This window comes from Phocoena phocoena, chromosome 4 (assembly GCF_963924675.1).
Source record: "Phocoena phocoena chromosome 4, mPhoPho1.1, whole genome shotgun sequence".
NCBI classification, from domain to species: domain Eukaryota; kingdom Metazoa; phylum Chordata; class Mammalia; order Artiodactyla; family Phocoenidae; genus Phocoena; species Phocoena phocoena.
The window spans coordinates 71,893,875-71,917,132 of record NC_089222.1 but is presented as its reverse complement, the minus strand read 5'-3'; the positions used below and the strand labels follow the sequence as shown (position 1 = coordinate 71,917,132).

Here is a 23,258-nt window from a genome sequence, read left to right as displayed (position 1 = left end):
ATTTTGAAGTTGTCATTTAAAACCAGGGAGGAAAAATCTAATAAAACCAGGGGGAAATGGTATAAAAGTGGTGCTATAAAAATAGTTCCTGAACACTAACTATTTAAAAAAAATCCCTTCTCTAGATCTTAAGTAACCTAGGAGACTTCCAGTTTCTCTTCATTGATCTGGCAATCATTTTGGTAGTGGTATTTACAAGTGAGTATTTTGCTTTGTTATTGTTTTTAAAGCATATGAAATTCTGATGTGACTTATTAAACTTTGGTGAATTTACATGAACGGTTGTAACACAGTGCATATCTCTCCATTTTCCCTGCAAGTATGTTCTTTTATTAGTGGTTATTTATATTTTGCCCCATTTGTTTTATTCTTTCTCCATTTTTTTCTGAAATATTTGAGAATATGTTTATGTTATCATGACCCTTTGCCTCTGAATGTTTTAGTATATATTGCCCTAAACAAAGTCATTTTCTTATACAGCTAAACACAGTTATAATGATCAAGAAATTTAACACTGATACAATTTTACGTAATCCATACTCATATTCAGGTTTTGTTATGTGTTCCAGTAAGGTCCCTTATACCTATTTCACCCCCCTAGTCCCCTAGCCCAGGATCTAGTCTAGGCTCATAAATTTCATTTAGTTATCATATCTCTTTTGTCATCTTTAATCCAGAATAGTATGTCAGCCTTTTGGGGGGGGGGTGCTTCTTGACGTTGACATTTATGAAAGAAGATAATCCAGTTACCCAAGTTTGTCTGATGTATTCTCATTAGACTCAGGCTATGCATTCTTGGCAGGAATAGCAAAGAAGTGATGCTCTGTCCTCCTGAGTACATCATATAAGGAGACAAGATGTTGATTTGTTTCAGTATTGGTGATGTTAACATCAAAATAAAAAATAATGGTAATGAGATATGATCTATTTAATCAAATGAAAATTCATTAGTCCATAGTGGAAATAAATAAGTGATTGGGAGAGAAGGGAAAGCTCTTCCTTACAGTAAAATGCTAACTAATAATACAGAAGGAATGATTGGCTTATACTATGGAAAGACCCTTGTCTTACTGACATCTTAGGCCGGCTGCGTCTTCACTGTGGGGGACTATTGTGTGTGTCATAGGATGCTTACCAGTATCTCTGGCCTCTACCGACTGGATGCCAGTAACACTCCCCGATATGTGACACCCAGAAATATCTCCAGACATTGCCACATGTTCTCTGGGGGCCAAAATCACTTTGGTTGAGAACCACTGAGTTTGACAGTCTTTAGTGGATGCTACAACTAGTGAATGAAAGTTGATAAGGAACAGGATTTTTACACAGTCTAGTATCTTTCTACAAATTACTTCTTAATTACAAAGAGAAAAATAGAAACGCTACAGTGGAGAAACTTGGTGGAACACCTTAATAAGCGATCAGAGCCTTTTTTTTTTTATGTTACTGTTATGTTTATATAGCTTCAAACCTTTGTTAATATCTTCCTAAGAGGAGGAAATATGTATTATTTTAACTGTAGCTTTGCAATTAAAGATTCAGAAATAAACATACAAGGGTGGTGATGATATATGCTAATATTTACTATTCTTTTTACTTGTACTAGTGTTTCCTTTGAATTTCAATAGACTAATGTAAAAAGTACTCCTGAGCCATTTTTGAAAAAGCCTAAATTGTTTACTTTTACAGATTATTTAGATATGTATAGCATCTGGCTTGTTTTTTGGACATTTTTCATGCTAAATATTTGTTAGAGAAAAACAGGGTTTTTTTTTCCCTAAATGTTCCTAAATGAATCTGACAGATGAATTTAGATATAAACCTTTCCTCTCTTTCTTCTCAATGTAGTGAGTTTAAATCCTGCCTGGAAGGAACTTGTGGCACAAAGACCACCTTCAGGTCTTATATCTGGGGCCCTTCTCTTCTCCGTCTTGTCTCAGATTATCATCTGCATTGGATTTCAATCTTTGGGGTTTTTTTGGGTCAAGCAGCAGACGTGGTATAAGGAATCGCATCCACATTCAGAGTAAGTTGGTCAATCCATTAAAAAGTATGTGTGAAATGTATGTAATATATATGCATGCAAAAATAAGTTTAAAATTTATGTAAAAATTGCATGCAGCTTGACTAGCACTTAAATAATTTGGCCTGTATTTGACTTTATCTGTAGGAAGGTGGTCAGGCCAGATCCTAATCGCTACCAAGATGGGGACATGGACCAGTTTCTTAATTTGCTGCTGAGCCTTGCTTTCCTTATCTGTAAAATAAGAAAGTTGAAATTAATCACTAGGGTCTCTTCTAAACCCAGAATGCTTGTGTTCCTAACTTCTCTATCCCCAGTTTGGGAAATGACATTTAAAACCTAAAAAAATTTAAGTAACGCTATTAAGTGGGTCTTTTATTTGTTTATGGGCAGAGTGTTTTCCAGTTCACAAATTATGATAACATTATTTTAATCAGTTACACATAGGTAAACACAAGGTCTGTTTACCTTTACTATGCTAATATTACTCCTCAAATTTAAAGAATGGGGAAAGGGTTAAGTAAGAGAGGCTTATTAATTAATGAAGTTTCTTACTTTCTTGTAATTTTTTAATTGATTGGAATGTGACTAGAGAGAAAAACTGGTTTCCTTTGGGAAACATACATATTGTGTTTACTAATATAAAATCTTTTGTGTGTGTTTTAGTACACAGGAAGCTTTTAATACAACAGGAAGCCTATATGGGAATTCTTCACATTTGTACAATGAAACCAATCCTGATAGACATAATATAGAAAATTATGAAAATACCACAGTGTTTTTTATCTCCAGTTTTCAGTACCTCATAGTGGCAATTGCCTTTTCAAAAGGAAAACCCTTCAGGCAACCTTGCTACAAGAATTGTAAGTTTGGCATTTATTGTGATTCCCATCCTGCTTCCCTTCTTTAAAAGTAATGCAAGAGTAGAGTTAAAACTGTCCTTTCAAAGTAAAATAGATCTTCACAAATAGAATGAACCTAGTGATTTAGATGTTTACTGTCTTGTTTTATTCTCATGGTAACTGCCACCCTAAGTTTAAAATTAAAGCCAGCAGTTCTAAACATTCCTGGTTTTCACATCCTATTACTTCTGGCTCCAACTTTTATTTTTACAGCCCATTGCAAGGAGAGTTAGAATTAGAAGCAGGAACAGAGGTTCCTCAGTTGGAACAGTGGGTATTATACTTTCCTTCTGGGTGGTCTGCATAGCACCAGCTGTCTTTTCTCATTTTTGACACTGTTCCATCCAGTATTCACCTGGAATTCTTCATTTCTGTCACCTTTGCATCCACCACATTTAAGGGGCCAGTAGAATGGAGGCTTGTGCCTATGTAAGCTTGTCTGCCTGTGGCAATAGGAGATAGCATATTTTGATTGATTACAATTAGGGTTTTGGGGGGAAAAAATTATTCACTATATGTAAATTGCTAGTTTTAAAAATTGAGACTGTACTAATTAATATATGGAATAACTTAAATTTTTTTTCACATAAAACTGTAGACTTTTGCAGTATCTTGGGATGAGTAGTAGTTATTCTTTTGCTGTAAAGAAATGCCAGTGTTCTAGTTGGCAGAATGTCAGGCCACAGGTTTTGGTGTGTTACAGGGGTGATAACTACTCACATCTCTCTCTCATGTTAGAGTTAACAAAGCATATTCACATATGTTTTCTTATTTAGTCTTTACTTCTACCCTCTTGTTTGTAGGGAAGGTTTTATTACTTTATATTTTGGACAGGTAAGACTGTTTAAAAATATAAGTGCTGATAATAATTGAAATCTGATTTTTCTCTTTTTTAAAAAGAACTGATATTTCTTATCCAATAAATGGAGGCTGTATGACTGAGAGTCATATTAAAACCAGGGGGGACAAAAAGCCTTGCATAGAAGGTTTATCACTGTACTTTTAAGAGAACTTCATAACTTAAGTTACCTTATTATAAGGTGAACTTAAAACATGTATATCAACCTTAATTATTATTTTTAGTTCAATATTTTTAAATTTTAAGGAAATACTGAGCATGCCCAGGGGTAGCTAAAACATCTATCAAAGAACAAAACTTTCTTTACATGAAGAAAACTGGTGTTCAGACTGGTTGATAATAAGTAAGACAAGCTGCACCAGGAAAGTTAATTTAGAGGTCTAAGTAAATCCACCCTATCCATACTTCTCCAATTAAGAAAGAGAATATTAGTTGCCTATTTTAAAAAAAATTTTTTTTAGTTGCCTATTTTTTAAACACATCTTTTGTATTATTTTGGGAAACTTCCAAAAAAATTAAAGGCTCAAATATTTTGATTTCCTATTTAATTTCAAATTGATTTAAATAAACTCAATTGTTGATGGCTGGACTTTTTTTTTTTTAAACGTGTTAAAACTTATATTTTAGTAGAAATATAGCCACAAAACCTTTGTCTTTACTATAAGCAGCTTGTGCGTGTCTGTCAGTGCATACAGAAGTGCATGCTGTCATTAAAACATGCCTCCCAGAAAATACAATAGGAACAGGAAAGTTAGCGTATACATACTTTGTGATTTTCACATCCTGTCTGTCTGTCTGTCTTTCTGTCATTGAAGTCCCCTGATCTTGGAATGTAGTAAAGAAGGAAAAGTAGAGAAGAAAGTAAGAAATGACAGAAATAAAGTACTACTGTATAAAGTGATATACAATGTAAAGTATAAATATAGATGGAAAAGAGTGGGGAAAAGGTTAAGGCTTTCCTAGAGCTGACATTAATTAGCCTTTCCTTTTGTCCTGCACAATAGACAGTTAACAGGTCTTCACTGGGACCTGCTAGTTGCTCTTCTCAATATCTAAACAGTGTAATGTATTCAGTCTATCTTGAGGTGATTATTTTTAAGAATTAACCTCAATCTTAGGCATTTAAGGCATTATAGAGTTTTTTGCTGTCTTCTAGTGGTTCAGTTTAATCTAAGTAAAACCTTATTTCAGCCTGTGGTTACCCATTTTTAACTTTAGCTTAGCCCAGTTATATTTTCTTGTTTGACTATGCTATCATTTCAGGGGCCACGATCTTACGGACTTAGTTCTAACCCTCTCTCTTAACTAGATGTGATTTCTTGAGATCTGGCTTCAATTTTTGCTACAGTTTTTTTTTACTTGATCCCTATAATTTACTGCTTGTGAAATCCAGGTTCTTTCTCAGTTTATGAAGGCATTATTACTGACATGCCAGTATCCTTCCTGTTCAGGCCTATGTATCTTTTTTTTTTTTTTTTTTTTGCTGTACGCGGGCCTCTCACTGCTGTGGCCTCTCCTGTTGCGGAGCACAGGCTCCGGACGCGCAGGCTCAGTGGCCATGGCTCACAGGCCCAGCCGCTCTGCGGCATGTGGGATCTTCCCAGACCGGGGCACGAACCTGTGTCCCCTGCATCGTCAGGCGGACTCCCAACCACTGCGCCACCAGGGAAGCCCAGGCCTATGTATCTTTTGCCTGTTCATCTGCCATGCCTGAATTGGTTGGAGCAGATACCTAGAGGCCCTGCAGAATAAGGTGGCCTTTGAAAGACAAGTAACTGAGTAAGGAAGGAGGGAATAGAAGTACGAAAGACTTGAAATCTGTGTTATAGATCAGGCAGTCCTGGTTAGTATTTTTGAAGAAGGAACAAGAGAGGTATATATATATCAGAGCCATGGACAAGTATTGCGGATTTATTTACTCCATGTAGGTTTTTATTTTTGAGTCACTTAACTAAGGGGAATATGAAGGAAATCCTTTATGGTGCCTTATTTTGATGCCGTATTCCATCAAAAGGAACTGGTATCATTAGAAGAACAGTTCTGTGATGCCATAGCTGGGATGTATGTAATAATAACTTAAATCTGTTTCCTCCAGGATCATCACCATATCCCCATTTTATAGTTAAAATAATTTGACTCTGAATGACTCGACGTTCACATAGCTTTGTGGCAGCATCTGAAATAGAAGCTAATTCTTTAACTTGTGGAACATTCTCCCTCAGCTGCCAGTCGCCACCAACACAGAATTTGTTTTGATAGCTGTCTTCTGGTGAAGAGCATTCCTTGCGCTTCAGTACGATCACTAAGGAATCACTGACCATGCCAGGAGAATCCCGGAGTTGAGAGCACAGTCTACTAGAAACTCATACCTCTCCAAAATGAATCCCTGACTTTTCCATTCTTGGTTGAAATCCTTATTGATTTTTTTCATTTTGGTGGTTATCTAAATCTGCTAGCCATCCACCTCCCCTGTCAGATTCCTTTGAATAGTGCCTCTTTTTCTCCCCTGGCTAAACAAAGGAAAGATTCAATTATTTATTTTTTCCTTCAAATGGAAATCTTGGCAGATTTTTAGAGGTGTGATCAAAGCGGGTGGTTATAGGAGAAGGACAGATGAAGAGTTGAGAAATACTGTTGAGGTAGATGTAAGAAGTTTTTGAGCTTGAGTAAAAAAAAAATTTTTTTTCTGGTAACACGTCAGGACTAGATTGCAAGTCTGTTTTTGCTTATCGTTATAAAAATGCAATAGGAGTTGAAAAACATTCAATATGGGCTATTTATTGAAACAAGACCTTTCTGTCTTTCTTTGGGATTTATATTGACTTTTTTTTTTTTTTTTGGTCTTTTTTCTGATTTAGCCTTTGTGTGTGTGTGCTTGTGTGTGTGTGTGTTCATGTACTTCCAACTAGCACTTTCCGAACACTTTTTCTTTAACTGACTATATAGATATTTGAATGGCTATATAACATGTATTACTTTCATTGCTGCATTTATTGAACAGAATGTTGTATCCCCTGTTTGAAATTTATTTTTTATTATTTGGTGAAATTTTTATTTTTTTTATTTTTTGGCCACCCCGCGCAGCATGTGGGATCTTAGTTCCCTGACCAGGGATCAAACCCGCGCCCCCTGCATTGGAAGTGCAGTCTTAACCACTGGACTGCCAGGGAAGTCCCATCCTGTTTGCAATTTAGTAGACTGTTGGAAAAGATAAAAATCTAGAAAAAAATTTCTTTTTTATCTAAGTGGGTTCCAAATTTTTCACCCTGTTGGTCAGTGGCTCATAGTAAAAGAGTTTCCCCACTTTTGGCATGAATGTTAGTATAACTTTCAGTCTAAGCTTCTAGAACAATAAATATATATATAAAACAATAAACATATATATATATATAACACAGTATTGTTTCTATAGAATAATAACTGTTGGCCTATAGTTTTCAACTGATGGATTAACAAATTTCATATTTACAAATGACTCCCACATTTAAAAATATTGAGACCCCTTCCTTCATTTACAATCTGTAAATAGTATATTAAACTTCTTTACTCAGTCTGAAGGCTTCATGATAAAGTTTTGGTTATATGTGGTCATACTAAAGTTTGAGTTTTGAAGCCAACCTCAAATAGGAACTTAGAAATAAATATCCAGACCAAAGAAAAAAGGGGGGAAAAGTTGGGGTCTGTCAATATAATTGAGACTATTTCTGAGCCCCCTCCACCCCCATGGCTTGTTACATAAGGGTGTGCTTGTATACGTGCATGTGAATGCACATATGTACACAGTTAACAAAATGTACACAGTTAACAGAATGAGCAGGGAGTTTTATTTTTGAGTTAGGAAAGTGATACAAAGTGCTGATGGATGGAATTTACCATCCCTACCTACCACCACAGCAAGCCACAGGGTTAGCCCACATTTAAAGTAGCAGATCATCTCAGTTTCTGGGTTTTAGCTAGCGTTTTCTGTGGAAATATTTTCACGGAGGAAATTAATGAAAAAGTGGGATTCACTGAACAGAAATATACTTATGTTCAGCTTAGAGTGCCTCTGTTTAGGATTATAACATAACTAATACTGAGAATAAATGTTATCAGCATTTTTACAATCAGTTGTCTTTGCATGTATGTTTTAAATGATAATCTAATTTTGCCATACGTAGTCTAGTCTCCTATTTGTGAATTATAGATTGGCTTGGTTGTCTTATAAAGTAGCTATCTATCTGTGAGATACACAAATAAATATTCGTAAAGGTCTGTCTCTTATTTTTTATAAATGCTGATTATTTTCACATTACATAAATAAATCCTTTGGGCCTGCATGATGTATCATACTCTAGGAAATATCATAGAGCACACATTTTATATACTTCATCAACCTGGATAGAACTATTTAAAACCAAATTTAAGATCGACAGTATACCAGTATGTGCCTTTTTATTTAAAGGAACTCCCTAATTTAATTGTTTTACTTTCTGTTTCAGATTTTTTTGTTGTGTCTCTGATTATTTTGTATGTTTTCATATTATTCATCATGTTGCATCCAGTTGCCTCTATTGACCAGATTCTTCAGGTAAGGCTTAAGCACATCAATTATTACTGATTGTCTGAGGAGTAATAGGATCTGGGATAGCAGTGGTAAATAAGACAGTCGTGGAAAATGACACATTAGTATCACATAGCCAAATGGGACTTCTGGATGATTGCTAGGGCTTAAGATCTGTCCCCCTCCTCTGCTCTTATGTTACTGGGGAAAGAAACTAAACTGTCTTTGTTTCTTTTTTCCAGGATCTCTTCTTTCCTAATTTTCGAAGATCCAGTTATATTAACCCAAAGGGAGCATAATTAAAACAGCAGCCTTTCTTGACTACCTGATATTTTTCTTTCCTGTTTCTTCAGTCTTTGCTTCTAGTTCCATTTCCCTTTGTCCACAAACAAATTAAATGTCCCTTGGTCTTTAAAAATAAAAGAACATTGATTCCATTATTTGACCCGTCCCTTACCAACCTACTTCTTGAGTAGTCTGCCTGTGCTGCCTCATCACGTGCTGTCCATTGAGTTCTTATTCTCGTTCTCATTAAAAACTTTATTAAAGGTGAAATACTTGTTTTATACAAACGAATATGCATACACGTTTAAGTTGTTAATCGTAATAGCAATAAAATAATACCTAGGAGTCCATCATGTAACCTGAAAAAAAGGTAGCATTACCAACACCAGTAAGGCTCTATTGTGCACCTTTCTCCAAACACCCAGAGGGAACCACTACCTCATTGTCTTACTTTTCACTATACCATATATGTATGAAGTCTTAAAAGATAGTTTTGCTTACTTTTGAACTTTATGAAAATGGTGTCTGGTAATTGCTGTTTTACTGTGACTTGCTTTTTCCCAAAAGCCTTATTATGCTGCTGCATGCATTTCATTTTCATTCTATATAGTATTCCGTTATAGGAATATACCATAATTCACTTCCCAGTTCTCCACTGGTAAATACCTGGATTGTTCGTAGACTTTTCCTGAATTAATGGTCCTGATGTAAACATTCTTATACACGTCTCTTAGTGTAAGGGAGTGAGTAACATCAAAGAGTTCATCACAAGTACAAGCAGCAAGGGGGTGGTACAATGCTGTTGAGAATTTAAAACCAGCAGTAAAGCCCACTAAACGTCCATCTGCTAGAAATATCACCTTGTCGTGGGAATTCTAAACAATGTCAGTGGTAAAATACTCCTTCCATTACCACCTGCCCTACCTTGGCATACCACTAGGGCAGACCGTCTTCTGGTGTGTTCTAGTATAAGTTTGAGCATGTGCTCTTTAGCTTTCTGAGGTTCCAGTTGTTTTCCAAAGTGATTATACCAATTTATACTTCCATCAGTGTATGAGATCTTTTGTTCCACATCTTTGCCAATGTTTGTCTAGTGGGTGTAAAATGACTTTGTAAGTAATTTTGATGTATGGTTGGATAGGACCCCTATCCCCACCTCACATTGTTCATCATGATCTTTTTGGCTGTTCCTGAGCTTTTCCTCCTCCTTATACATTTTAAGTTTATACCAGGATAAGGCCTCTTGGAATTTTTATTAGAATTACACTGGGTTTATCAAAAAATTGAGGGGGAGAATATCTCTATTTCTTCAGAATATCTTTCTCCCTAAAGGTGTTTTTTTTTTTTTTTAAAAGAAGATGTTGGGTGGTAGGAGATTATTAATTTATTTATTTTTGCTGTGTTGGGTCTTCGTTTCTGTGGGAGGGCTTTCTCTAGTTGTGGCTTGAGGGGGCCACTCTTCATCGCGGTGCGCGAGCCTCTCACTATCGCGGCCTCTCGTTGCGGAGCACAGGCTCCAGACGCGCAGGCTCAGTAGTTGTGGCTCACAGGCCTAGTTGCTCCGCCGCATGTGGGATCCTCCCAGACCAGGGCTCGAACCCGTGTCCCCTGCATTAGCAGGCAGATTCTCAACCACTGTGCCACTAGGGAAGCCCTCCCTAAAGGTTTTTATACACATTTTTGTTAGATTTATTCCTGTAGTATTACGGTTTTTGTTCCTCTGATAAGTATCTGTTTAAAATTGCATTTTATAGTCCTTTTATGCTGGTGGAAACAGTGCAGTTATTTTGGATATTCATCTCGTATCCATCAGCCTTGTCAAACTTTATTCTTAAAAATTTTAGATTCTCTAGGATTTTGTTTTAGACAGTTATCTATAAATAGTGACTTTTTTTGTTTCTGACATTTCAGTCCTTAGTCCTTCTATGTGTTTTGCATGTCTGTTAACCACACGAATGTTGGTGTGATAGTGATGTACTTGTCCTGTTCCTGACTCTACAGGGAGTGTTCCTAGTATTTCACCACTGGATATATTGTGGGCTGTAGGTTTCTGGTATATACTCTTTATCGGGTTGAGGAAGCTTATTTCTGTGGTGTTGTTAACATAAATAGACGTTTAATTTTATCTAATCCTCTTTCTACAGCTGTTGAAATGATAACATAGTGTTTCTTCCAGGAGAATGTGGTGAATTACAGTTGACTGATATTCAAATGTTGAACCAACACCATTCCTAGAATAAATCCAACTTGGTCATGATGCATTCTTTTTATATCTGCTGGATTTGGTTGACTATGATTTTGTTTAGGATTTTTGCTTGTGGTTGCATGAGTGAGATCAAACTTAGTTTTCTTTTCTTGATGTATTGACAGGTTTGGGCATCAAGCTTATAAGCACTTTATGGATGAGCATTCTGTTTCATGCACTTTTCCATATTTTAACTAATCCCTTTAATGGATATTTAGGTTGTTTCCACTGTTTTGCTATTATAAACAATGCTGTATTTGCAGATTCTTGCACACTTCATTAAGAAGGACAAATACATATTTAGAAGTTAATGTCAGAAGTAGAATTGCTTGGCCCAAGGGTATCTAGAATTTGAATTTTTATAAATACTATGTTATTGAACTTTGAAAAGGTTGACAGTTTATAGTCTTACCAAGAGTGTATGAGCATCTCTTTCCCCACATGCTTCATTCAGGGATTTAGATAACCACTTTAGGCAAAAGAAGAAAATAAAACACATTTATATAATATTTCTCTCTCACCACATGCCTTCTACTTCACAGCCAAATTATTTTTTGAAAGAATGCTACATGCAACTCACCTCTCACACACTCATCAACTAATCTAATCTGGCTACTACCCCTGCCAGTCTACTGAAACTGCCCTTGCCAAGGCAATTAACAACCTTCTTGTTAAGTCCATTGGATTTGTACCCCTGACGTGTGTGTGGTTTTTTTTTCCCCCTCAGTCTTACTTGTCTCCTCAGCAGTATTTGACAAGTTAGCCATGCCATCGTTCTTGAGACATTCTCCCTGGAATTCTATGATGCTTTGCTTTCTTCTGACCTTTTCCTACTTCTTCTGTGACTCCTCATTCTCCATTGTGGTTCCAAACCCTGTGCCTGTGTCTTAAATGTTACTGTTTCACACATTAGTGTTCTTGTCTTACCCTATCCATTCAGGTGACCTCATCCTTAATTGTGGCTTCCCCTGTAGTTGCCATCTATGTGTTGAAAACTCCTGACTTTTTTTTTTTTTTTTTGGCAGTACGCGGGCCTCTCACTGTTGTGGCCTTTCCCGTTGCGGAGCACAGCCTCCAGACGCGGAGGCTCAGCGGCCATGGCTTACGGGCCCAGCCGCTCCGCGGCATGTGGGATCTTCCCGGACCGGGGCACAAACCCATGTCCCCTGCATCGGCAGGCGGACTCTCAACCACTGCGCCACCAGGGAAGCCCGAAAACTCCTGACTTTATACCCTTAGCCTAGTCTCACAACTGAGCTTTAACCTGAATATCCACTAACATACTGAACATTATATGCGTGGTTCACCCATCAGTTCTCTCAGTCAACATTTAAAAAACTAAGCTCATCATGTTCTCCCTCAACCCTGCTTCGACTGTTTCTTTTTTCGATTCTGTTTCTTGATACTCCCATTTATCTAAGGCAGAAGTGTGTGTGTATACTTGTCTTTTCCTTCTCTTTTCATGGCCGGTCTGGTCCTAGATTTTCTCAGGTTTCTTATTCTGTATCCCTGTCTCTCTCTTTACTCCAATCCCATCTGCCACCTAAAAGGAAACTATTGTTTCCTACTCAAAACACTTCTGACCCCAGATGTGTGGGGTTGTTTCACACCAGCCAGTTCTCTGGACACCAACTGGGTGTCTTGCAGTTCAGTTTTAACACTAACTACCTGGGGCGAGCACAGACCGTGCGAGTTAAGGGCATGGTCCCACAGATTGCCCCCACTCCAGGCACCAGATGCAAGTCGCAGATTGTCACCTGTACTTCTTCTGACCAACCAACTATAAGTCATGGTTCCCACAACCCTCTTCTCAGCTTTGGTAATTTGCTGTAACAGCTCACAGAGCTCAGTGAAACACGTAACGTTTATTGGTTTATTATAAAGAATATAATAAAGGTACAGGATACAGCCAGATGAAGAGGTACATAAGCCAAGGTCTGGAAGGGTCCCAAGCGCAGGAGCTTCTGTCATATGCCATTGGGATGCTTCACCCTCCCAGCACACGGATGTGTTGACCAGCCCAGAGGCTCTCCAAACTCTGTAGTTTAGGGATTTTTTTAAAATGGAGGTTTTGTCATATAGACATGATCAATTATTAACTCGATCTTTAGCCCCTCCCCTCTCCCTGGTCTTTCTGGTGACCAGCCCACATCCTAAAGCCCATCAAGAGTAGCCTTATTAGGGCTTCCCTGGTGGCGCAGAGGTTGAGAGTCCGCTTGCCGATGCAGGGGACACGGGTTCGTGCCCCGGTCCGGGAAGATCCCATATGCTGCGGAGCGGCTAGGCCTGTGAGCCATGGCCACTGAGCCTGCGCGTCTGGAGCCTGTGCTCCGCAACGGGAGAGGACACAACAGTGAGAGGCCCGCGTACCGCAAAAAAAAAAAAAGAGTAGCCTTATTAGAACGAAAACATTCCTGATACCCAGGAAATTCCAGGGGATTTAGAAGCTCTGTTTAAGATATTCCTATCTCTCCCACCACTCAGGAAATTGAGTTTATATATAAACTCAATTTATATATAACTCAACTCTCAGATATAAATATATCTGAGACCAGATATATTTATTTCTCATTATGTCTACCACCACTGTAGTTCAGGCTACCATCGTCTCTTGCCTGGATCAGTACAGCAATCTCCACCCCTCAAATCCTTGCTGAGCCGTAAGTGTCTTTCTGAAACATGCTTTATCATGCCACTCCTCAGCACTTGACACAGGTACTAGTGTGTACCTAGGTACTCAGTAAGTATTTGCTGACTAAAGAGATGAATGTATGGATGAGATTTTTTTTCCTTCTTTCTTCTTCTTCTCTTTTTTTTTTAGGCCTTAGAAATTAATCACAGGTTTTAAAGTGAAAACTTCCTTCTTAAATTGATCTGCACAGTTCTTTTTATGAATTTGTCTTTAAACAGTGTAGAGTTTTGAGTAGTACTTCATTATTAGACCAATATCTACTTCATTGTTTAAAGGACTTTATTTTTAAAATAGAGACTTGTTAGAAATTCATGATCTAGTAGAGCATGGGCTTTTGAGTTTGAATAGGATTTGTCTCTTAAGTTCGACCACTTTAATGTATCTTTTAAACCTTGAGTTACTTCACTTTGCGTTTTATCATCTGAAAAGTGGGTATAGTATCTACCTTGTGGCATTGTTGAGGATTGAGTAGATAGTGTATGTGAAAGTGTTTGGTATATAATAGGAATTAAATAAATTTGGAAATTACGATATAATGCTATAATATCAACTACGTACTATATTAACGTAATTTAATGTATCTTTTAAACCTTGAGTTACTTCACTTTGCGTTTTATCATCTGAAAAGTGGGTATAGTATCTACCTTGTGGCATTGTTGAGGATTGAGTAGATAGTGTATGTGAAAGTGTTTGGTATATAATAGGAATTAAATAAATTTGGAAATTACGATATAATGCTATAATATCAACTACGTACTATATTAACGTAATTTTTGTCTTACAGATAGTGTGTGTACCATATCAGTGGCGTGTAACTATGCTCATCATTGTTCTTGTCAATGCCTTTGTTTCAATCATGGTAGAGGTAAGCACTTTACATAATTAAGTGGCTGCCTTGCTGCTTTGCAATTCTTGGTGATTTAATGGTAATGGGGGAAATGGATCGGTAACATTATGGAAGCCCACAAAGAATTTCTGTTTCATTGCAGTTAAATTCATTTAGCCTTCTCTTCTCAACTTTTCCGTGAGCTAATAATAGTCATATTAAGAGATAGGACGGAATTCCCTGATGGTCCAGTGGTTAGGACTCCGTGCCTTCACTTCCGAGGGCGTGGGTTCGATCCCTGGTTGGGGAGCTAAGATCCCACATGCCATGCGACGTGGCCAAAAAAAGAGGGAGATGATTTAGCTGAAGTCATAGGTGGGAGAAAATAAGCAGTTATAAATAAAAAATTAGTGACTGAGAGAAAGGAGAGAAGATTGGTGCTCAGGTGGCCCATAAACTGGTAAACCAGTGGCCATGAAATCAGAGCACCACCCAAGTCCTGTGATGTACAGTAAAATCTCCCATTTAAGGGAGGAAAGGGAGGGGGCTCTCTCCATGAAGTAGAGTAAATCTTAATCATTAGAGAGTTTATTGAAATTGTAAAATAGTGACCATGATGAACTTCCCCAGTCTCAGCCTGATTGCTGGAACTTCTTCCTTGGTATTTACTTCTAAGTTTTCCTTAGAGGGAAGAGGTCTTAAGTACTCTTTGATCCATTTTATACTGTATAGTTATTCTCTACTAGGATTCCTTTAGGTCAGCTTCTCTAAAAGGAGATAGTAAGTTCTCACTTGCTGCTTATTAATAAGATTTGGTCTGTTCTCAGAGCTACTATTATTCACTCTTACAGTAGCAGTATGCCAAATGAAGAAGGAGATACAGTTGTGATTTTTAAGTTAAGGGTTTCATAGAGTAGGCTTTTGAATTAAAATTAGGTAATTTGTGGGAAACATGTATACTTTAAAGATAATGGCTGTAGACTTGGAAATTATGTTTAATTTGATATTTTTCTAAAAGATGACTTGGTATTTAAATTGGGGCCATAGTGGACAGCATGGTTATTACGGTACTGATCTTTTTAGGTTGCCCATTTTAATGTATTTTTGCTGTTTTATGGACAGTAGAAAGCATGTCCAAGATACTGTACTTTAAAAGCTTTCCTTTTTCTATAGTATAAGTTCATCTTTTCACTCAAATGTTATTTAAGATAAAATCTTTTTATAAAACAGAATTTCTAGGGAATCCTTTCTTAATCTCCCTTAATTTATTCTTGCTTACTATCAAAAGAATTATTTTTCATCATATGCATATAGATATAGTTGTATATAGATAGAGATAACTCAATACACTGTTAAGAAAAATACTTCAGATTATAAGCATTATTTTAATATGGGAAAACCCTGAGGATTCATATAAAAGCTATACTTTGTAGAAAATTTATCAAGAATTTTATGATGATTTATATTTGTTACAAAAGTCCTGTTGTTATTCTTTATCCTTTTGCAATATAAACTGAAATCCTCTATATGAAAACCAAATCATGTTTTTCACGAATGTCTCAGCATTGTGTGAGCCTTTTTAAATGTATGCATTAATAAAGAATGACATAGTCATTTTTAATTCTTAACTCGCTGGACTATCTCTCAGAACTTCTTCCTTGACATGGTCCTTTGGAAAGTTGTGTTCAATCGAGACAAACAAGGAGAATATCGCTTCACCACCACACAGCCACCACAGGTTGGAAATCAGCCCTTACTCTCAATTCTTCACGTCAGTTGTGTACTCTGCATTGTGTAGGGTGGTGTTCTGTTGTGTGTTGCTCAACCTTTTCCTCTATGCCTGGCATTTCATTTTTTTGTAAGGAGTCCTAGAAGATTCGTGGCAAATATTTGTTACAGTCTTTTTAGGACTTCAGAAATTTCATAAGGCTCTTCTCCATTCCAATCCATATCTTCTCTGTGTGTGAAGGTCTTGTTCTCAGTGGTAAATTTTTTCATTTCTGTCTGGCTTAAATTTTATGTTTTCAGTTTTTATGAGTCCCATTAGAGGCTAAATGAGATTCATGTAAATAAAGTTATGGAATGGGAATTGTTTCTTCATGTATCAGAGTCCAGAGGTCAAAATTCTGAGGAATTATTTCTGATTTCTTGTCAGTTACTGTGCCAATTTTGGGTGACTTTTTGGTTTTCCCCAGCATATGTCTCTCATCATTTAGAAACATTTTCAGAGAGATAGTGTTCATTTTTATACAAACCATGGTTTAAGGACTTTTGACTTTCTTTGTGGTGAAAAGAAAAGAGAAGCAGATGAATAAAACCCATTTTTTGGTGTTAGGATGTTGAAATTCTTTTTTTTTTTTTTTTTTTTTTTAGGATGTTGAAATTCTTGATAGAAAATATAGGTTAGTCTTGTTTTTTAAACCAGTACCATTGAATCACAGCTCTGAGCAGCTTTTTGAGTATAGAGAACTTGACAGCATAAAGTTCCACTCCCTCATTGTGCCCATTGCTGTTTGTAGGTGGGCGATATGCTTTATACACGAGTTCTAAACCTTTCACTCATCCCAAGCCAGAAAGCAGCTTTCCGAATTCAAGAGGATTCCCTGGCTGGGTCACTCACTTATTTTTAGCCTTCTTTTACCTGAATAGCTATGTCCTGAGCTTTGCTTTGGTAATTCATCAGGCTTGATGCCTGGTGTAGTAGTATCACAGGATCACTTTATAAGAAGTTCTATAGAGCACCATTTCCTTTTCTAATGCTTGATGATGAGTAAGGATAGTTTTGTAATAATGTGATAAGTCTGGAATCTGCTTTAGTTTCTTTTTCTCAAAGCAGTGTAAGGCACAGTTGTCCCTAGTAAGTATGACCAGAGCTGTATTAGAGAGAGGCTCAAGTCCCTGAGCTACATCTCCTCTGTGTCTTGGTTACCTCACTACATTGCTTCAAAGGGTTAACTTTGGGTCCTGTCATCAGTCTTCATATAAAATATTTGTACTGGCAAGGCCTTGGCCAAGGAAAACATTTCCCTTGTTTTTAGCTTTTCCAAAGAGATCTCCAACTATTGATCTAAACAGGAAACGCAGGTTCTGAAGAGGAGCTGTACCCTAAGTCAAAAGTGGGTATCATAAAGCTCCTTTAAAACATTTGAATTGGAAAGCCTTCCTCACTTTTCAACCAAAATTAAATGGCAGAAAATTCTATCATTTGCTACATCTTTTTTCTAAAATTGTGTCCTCATTATTTTTAAGAGTTTGTGCCTCTTATGTGAACTTGTGCCTCTTATGTGAGGTTGTACCTCTGAAGTGTTCTGGGGAGGGAGTGGTCTGAGCAGGGAGGCTCCCACCGGCCCCATGTGTTTACCAGTTCTGAGCACCACTGAGTACACAAGAAGTTTGGCCTTCAGTTTCTAGGGTCATGTTTTAAGAAAGCATTTTTTAAATCATTGGCTTCAGAAAAGAGAGTTCTTATAACCTCTTAGCACAGAATGCTGTGCTTTCATCTTCCAACGCTTCCGTTTGTAGTTTGCTCTCACTGTTCATATTTGTGACCCTTGGAGAGCCCATCAGTTAGTCAGATTACTGTAAGGCTGTAGTTCTCAGTTAGGGGTAATCCCCCCATCCTCCCGGGGACACGTGGCAGTATCTGGAGACATTTTTGTTTGTTACAATTGGGGGGGTGGTGGGGGTGAGGTTGCTACTAGCATGTGGTGGGTGGAGCCTGAAGATGCTGCTGAGTAAACATCCTACAGCAGCGCCCACGACAGAGACTGTCTGGGCCAACATGTCAGCAGTGCCGAGGCTGAAAAAGCCTGCTGTAAGGTGAAAAAGCAAGTAAAGATGAGAGTGACCTGCTACACCTAGGAGCCCATTCTGTGCTCTTTCCTACCAAGAGTCCCATGAGGTCTTCTAAGATCGCAGCTCTCAACCTTCTCTGTTAATGTCAGGAGAAGAACAGCCATGTGTCTTCATTCCTTCCTTACTACATAAACCCAGAGACCACTGAGTAAGGTTCGAAGTTTCACAGCTAAAGACCCTGGACTAGGCTCCAGGTCTTAATGCAGTTGAGTTGTGAAGTCGAGAACCTCACCTAGAAATCTCAAGTAACCACGTCCAAAATATCTGGTGATCTGCAAGGCAGCTATGTAACACCTCCAGAATCCTTCCAATCTTAAGGTGTTTCTAACTTCGTTTTATACATAAAGAAACAGCATTCAGTCAACTTGCCATGGTTATGCAGCTTATGAGTGGCAGAGCTGGGAGTTGAAGCCAAGGTTTCTGATTTCAAGAGGAGTGTTTTTTCCACTGTGCCACACTGTCTCACATTGTGAGGCCACAGAGATGCAAACTAATAGAACAATCAAGTGACAAAATGGAGACAAAGAACAGCTGTTTTCAAAACCTACTTTTTATGGTAGATACTGTGAGGCATTTTGTATAAATTCTCTCTAGTTGTTACAACCACCTAAGAAGTTAGGGTAGAGAGACTGAAGATATCCCTGTCTTCACAGATGAAGAAACAGTGTTAGAACTGGAATTCAGGTTCAGTTTTATCTGGGCCCAGGACATAATATTCCTATAACAGAAAGCCTCCATCTGTTCTTTAAAAACGAAATAAACCTTTAGGTGTCATTTTATTTAATAGTAGACATTTTAGATATTATGTTTATTTGGCCCACTGAACATACATACAGCTAATCTAATTTAGATACAGAAAGATTTTTATATAATAGTCACTTATTTCCTACAGTGGTTCTTTTTCTTATTAATGCACAGTGGCCTCAGTAAATGTCCATTGAATCAAATTGAAAACAGGTTAAATAAACCATTTGTAAATAATCAAAGTTAAAACTTTTATGTAACTAATTATTTTTTTTTCTGTAGTGATCTTTAGCAGCTCCAGATGTTAATACTTATTCTCTGACAAAAATAGAAAAGAAAAACAAAAGATTCTTGAGATGCAGTGATTTTCAAGTAAGGATATTCATCACAAATGCCTTGAGCTCCACCTTTGATCTACTGAATGAGAAGTCTTCAGTGGAGGGGCCCATCACCTGTGTTTTTCTGTACAGCTTTACCCGTGTTTGAGATCTGTGCTTCATATTCTCTTTCGAAGAAGCGTTTGTGCCTACCCTGTGTCTGGTAAACTGAGGCTGCTTAGTGGTTAGATGTGGAACTGGAGTCATACCATCATGTATTTTGATAATGCCTGAGAATGTGTCCTGATTATGTTTCCCTTTTGGGGGAAAAATCCAGATGTTAGCTGTAGTCTTTATTGCCACTTAGGATATTATTCGAGTTTATTTAGATAGAATGCTCATTCTGGTTGTTTGTCTTATATTCAGGATTGGTATGGAAGAAGAGTTTTATGAAAACCACAGCACCATTACATTTTCCCATAAGCATGGCTTTATATCTTACATACTGCCTATGAAAACATTTCCTAAAAGACACTGCTAGGAGTTAGCTGGCATTGGGGTTCTAGAATGAACAGCTTGGACTGGTCTAAGAAGCAGGAGAATTTTAGCTGTAGATCTTTTTAAAAGTTCTTTGTGTTTTTTTCTGCTGGGCTGTGGTAGCCACTTTGCCTTCTCTGAGGGATACACTTGGTTATTTAACCACTCCTGTCAGGAGCAAATCACAAGATCCAGCTGCTGGGGCTCCTGTGTTCTGCTTCAGAGACTTACCCTAGATGTTTGGCGAGGTCTTGATGCTCATTCTAAGCCCCGTGATGCTTCATCTCTTCCCTCTCCTTGTGCAGTGCTTGCCTTTGTCCTGTTGCCACTGTCTTTTCTCCCTTGATTTAGTTCTATTCTAGCATGCCTGTAGCACTGTTTATTTTCTGTACCAGTGAATTATGTTGTTTAAGGATGTCTGTGGTATGCTTGTGTTTGTAAATGAACAAGCCTATGCTTGCTTATAGTGTATTTTTTGTGTATGCTGTTTGGGGGAGGTGAGGGTACAAGAACAAAATATGAGTCTAATTGTAGTGGAGGGGGAATCCCTAGTGTTCCTTGTGACTGAATTTATTTTTAAAATTGTAACAAGTGTATGTTGCTTTTAATAGGGACCTGAGGATTCTTTTTTTAAAAAGCATGCACATTAATGTGAAAAGAATTGTGATTCAATTGTGATTCTGTTTGCAGTGGGTTTCATTTTAATTTTATTGCTTGCCTCATTTTCCACAGGTGGGGAAATGATGGATTTTATTATTTTGTGTGTGTGTGTGTGTGTGTGTGTGTGTGTGTGTGTGTGTATGTCTTACATTTGAATACACTTGGCTGTGACTTTCCTTAACTCAGCCTGTTTTGCATTGCTTTCAGCACAGCTGGCTCATCTGGACAGACAAGGCTTATATGTTTCTGCCTTTTTTTTTTTAAAGTCAGCATTCACCATTCACCCTTTTCTGTGATCCTTTAACAGTGCTACTTGCTGTAAAATAAAAAGTGACAGCTTTCACATTGATTTAGGAACAATGAATTTTTTTTTCCCCTGCAATTAGACGGAAGAATTTAAACACCTCGGGGAAGAGATAGGTCCAAGTAGTGAACTGTCGCCTCAGATTAAATATTAAGGTTTGTCATGTATACACCTATACCGAAAAGGAATTATTTGTTATTTGGATCACCTGAAGAGTCCTATAGCTAACCTCTTCTATATTCTAATGCTAAATGTTTTCTTGTGGACTTCCTTTGAGGTGATGGTAATAACTCTCCTTTTAGCTATGACAATAAAGAGGCTACTAGATGAATAATCCTCAAATCTGTATCCCCACTAACCCACCCCCCCCCCCAATTTAATATAGCCTACTTGTGACAAACCACCGTTTTTGCCTTTAAATTCTTGGTAATGGTGCCGCTTACACTGTTTTGTCGACAGAGTAAACTAGAAGGCCTTCAAAAGCATGTCGTTATTGCGTATCATGCTCTCTGCGGCATGCCCACCCCCAGTTCTGAAGAAGGAGAGAGTAGTAGGTTCCTGGTGGTTGTCTCAGTACGATGAGACCTACCAAGTCAAAGTGTGAAAAAGTTTTAAAGCGTTTTCATTTTAAAGTAGTTTTGCTATTCTCCATTGGCCAATTTAGAAACCCGTGTTTCAGGATCTGTGTTATAGCAAATTTGCCTTTCTTGATCATGAAGATACTTTGAGAGTTAACATTAGAATGCTTCCGGAATTTTGTGAGATTACAGCTGACCCTTGAATAATGCCAGGATTAGGGTTGCTGACCCTCCCCACAGCCAAGAATCTGCTATGATTTATATAGTTTATAGGCCTTCTGTATACAGGGTTCCTCCATATCTGCAGATTCAACCAACTGTGGATCATGTAGTATTTGCTAAAAAAATCCACATGTAAGTGAACCTGTGCAGTTCAAAGCCGGTGTTGCTCAAGGGTCATCTTTACTTCAGTTGAGCTGAGACCTGGTTGTAGCCTAGGTTATATGTTGAAGGCCAAACAAAACAACCTGGGATTTAAATTTTGCTTTGTAGAAGAAACATCCAAAATAGTTAAGAATTGACTGTTCTTCAGAGGTGAATATAACTACAGGTCTCAGTATAGTCATTTAGTTTTGTTTCATTTATTTCCGGTTCCAATTAAGACGAATTCTGAGGGCCTGTATTGAATTTACATTTTTGTACAATAACCAGGGACTCTGCTTTCTTGTCCTTCAAGAACTGTTTATCTAAGATCACATCCAGTAAAAACATTGGGATTGATCCGAAGGAATTCTGTGACAGCAGAGCTTTTTATAATGAAATAATACGAAGAATTAGTACTTGCTTTATAGTTTTCTATGTACCTCTTTCCAGTTGTGGAGCACCATGGGGAAACCATCATTATAAAATAAAATTGTTTTTATGTTCATGAGAATGTGGTTTTAAAAGAAGTGATTGACATTAAACATGATCTAAGTTCTGATTTTGACCCAACAGTATTTACAGAATGCTTTGAAAGGTGATATTAACAGTAGCAGTGGTATCTTTACACTGTTTTCTTTGAAAAATGATCAGGTGGTTAAGTTGCTAGAAGCAGTAGTACCAAAAGATAGTTTAGGATAGAACGAGGGTTTTCATATTAAATATTAAAACTTTTTTCTCTGAATATTTGGAAGTTATTCTTAATACATCAGATGTTTTATGTTATGGAATCAGACTCCAGATATACAAGTTATTTTTAAAATGTATCTGCATACAGGAGGAAGTAGGAACATAGAACTAAATAAAATGAAGTATAAATTACATGGATACTTTAGAAATATAATCTTAAAAAAATAATGTTCCTAAATAATGGAAAGCTGACTTTTTTTTTAAGCGTGGATTTTTTTTTCCTTTCCTTCATGTATTTGTTGTGCCCAGAAGTAATTTTCTCTTATTTTTCTGTGCTGATGAACTGTGCTTTAACGAACTTGTTAAAAACAACAGCTCTTAATCTACTGGGTGTTCCTCTTTTTCCTTATTTTCTTAGGAGTCAGTGGATTGGTGGGGAAAATGCTGCTTGTCCTGGGCCCTGAACTGTAGGAAGAAGATGCCAAAGGCCAAGTACATGTATCTGGCCCAGGAGCTCTTGGTTGACCCGGAATGGCCACCAAAACCTCAAACAACAACAGAAGCGAAAGCTTTAGTAAAGGAGAATGGATCATGTCAGATCATCACCATAACATAGCAGTGAATCGGTCTCAGTGGTATTCTAGTAGCAGTATTGAGGAGAATGTAAATGTAGGACTTAATCTGATCCTGTGCGTCAGAATGGCACCCTTTCAGTTTATGTCCCTTCCAATATAGGAGCTGATTTGAGGGTTTTTTTTAAAACAAAGCAAACAAAAAGAGATTAGCCTGTCAGTTAAATTAATAATCAAACTTCAAAGTCCTATACCTTCATTCAGTA

General features: G+C 37.5%; 1 protein-coding gene across 4 annotated transcripts in view; it reads left to right on the top strand.

The window, feature by feature from the left end:
- The window catches only part of ATP13A3 (ATPase 13A3), a 54,063-nt gene extending 30,805 nt beyond the window's left edge, over positions 1-23,258 (top strand). For 2 of the 4 annotated variants that reach the window (XM_065876916.1, XM_065876915.1), the window contains 7 exons: positions 126-198; positions 1,849-2,026; positions 2,690-2,886; positions 8,266-8,354; positions 14,334-14,414; positions 16,024-16,113; positions 22,839-23,036. In XM_065876916.1, the coding sequence (XP_065732988.1) occupies positions 126-198; positions 1,849-2,026; positions 2,690-2,886; positions 8,266-8,354; positions 14,334-14,414; positions 16,024-16,113; positions 22,839-23,036 (906 nt within the window). Of the gene's footprint in view, positions 1-125; positions 199-1,848; positions 2,035-2,689; positions 2,887-8,265; positions 8,355-14,333; positions 14,415-16,023; positions 16,114-22,838 lie in introns of all 4 variants that reach the window. The other 2 variants (XR_010655844.1, XM_065876917.1) reach the window with 2 other exon arrangements.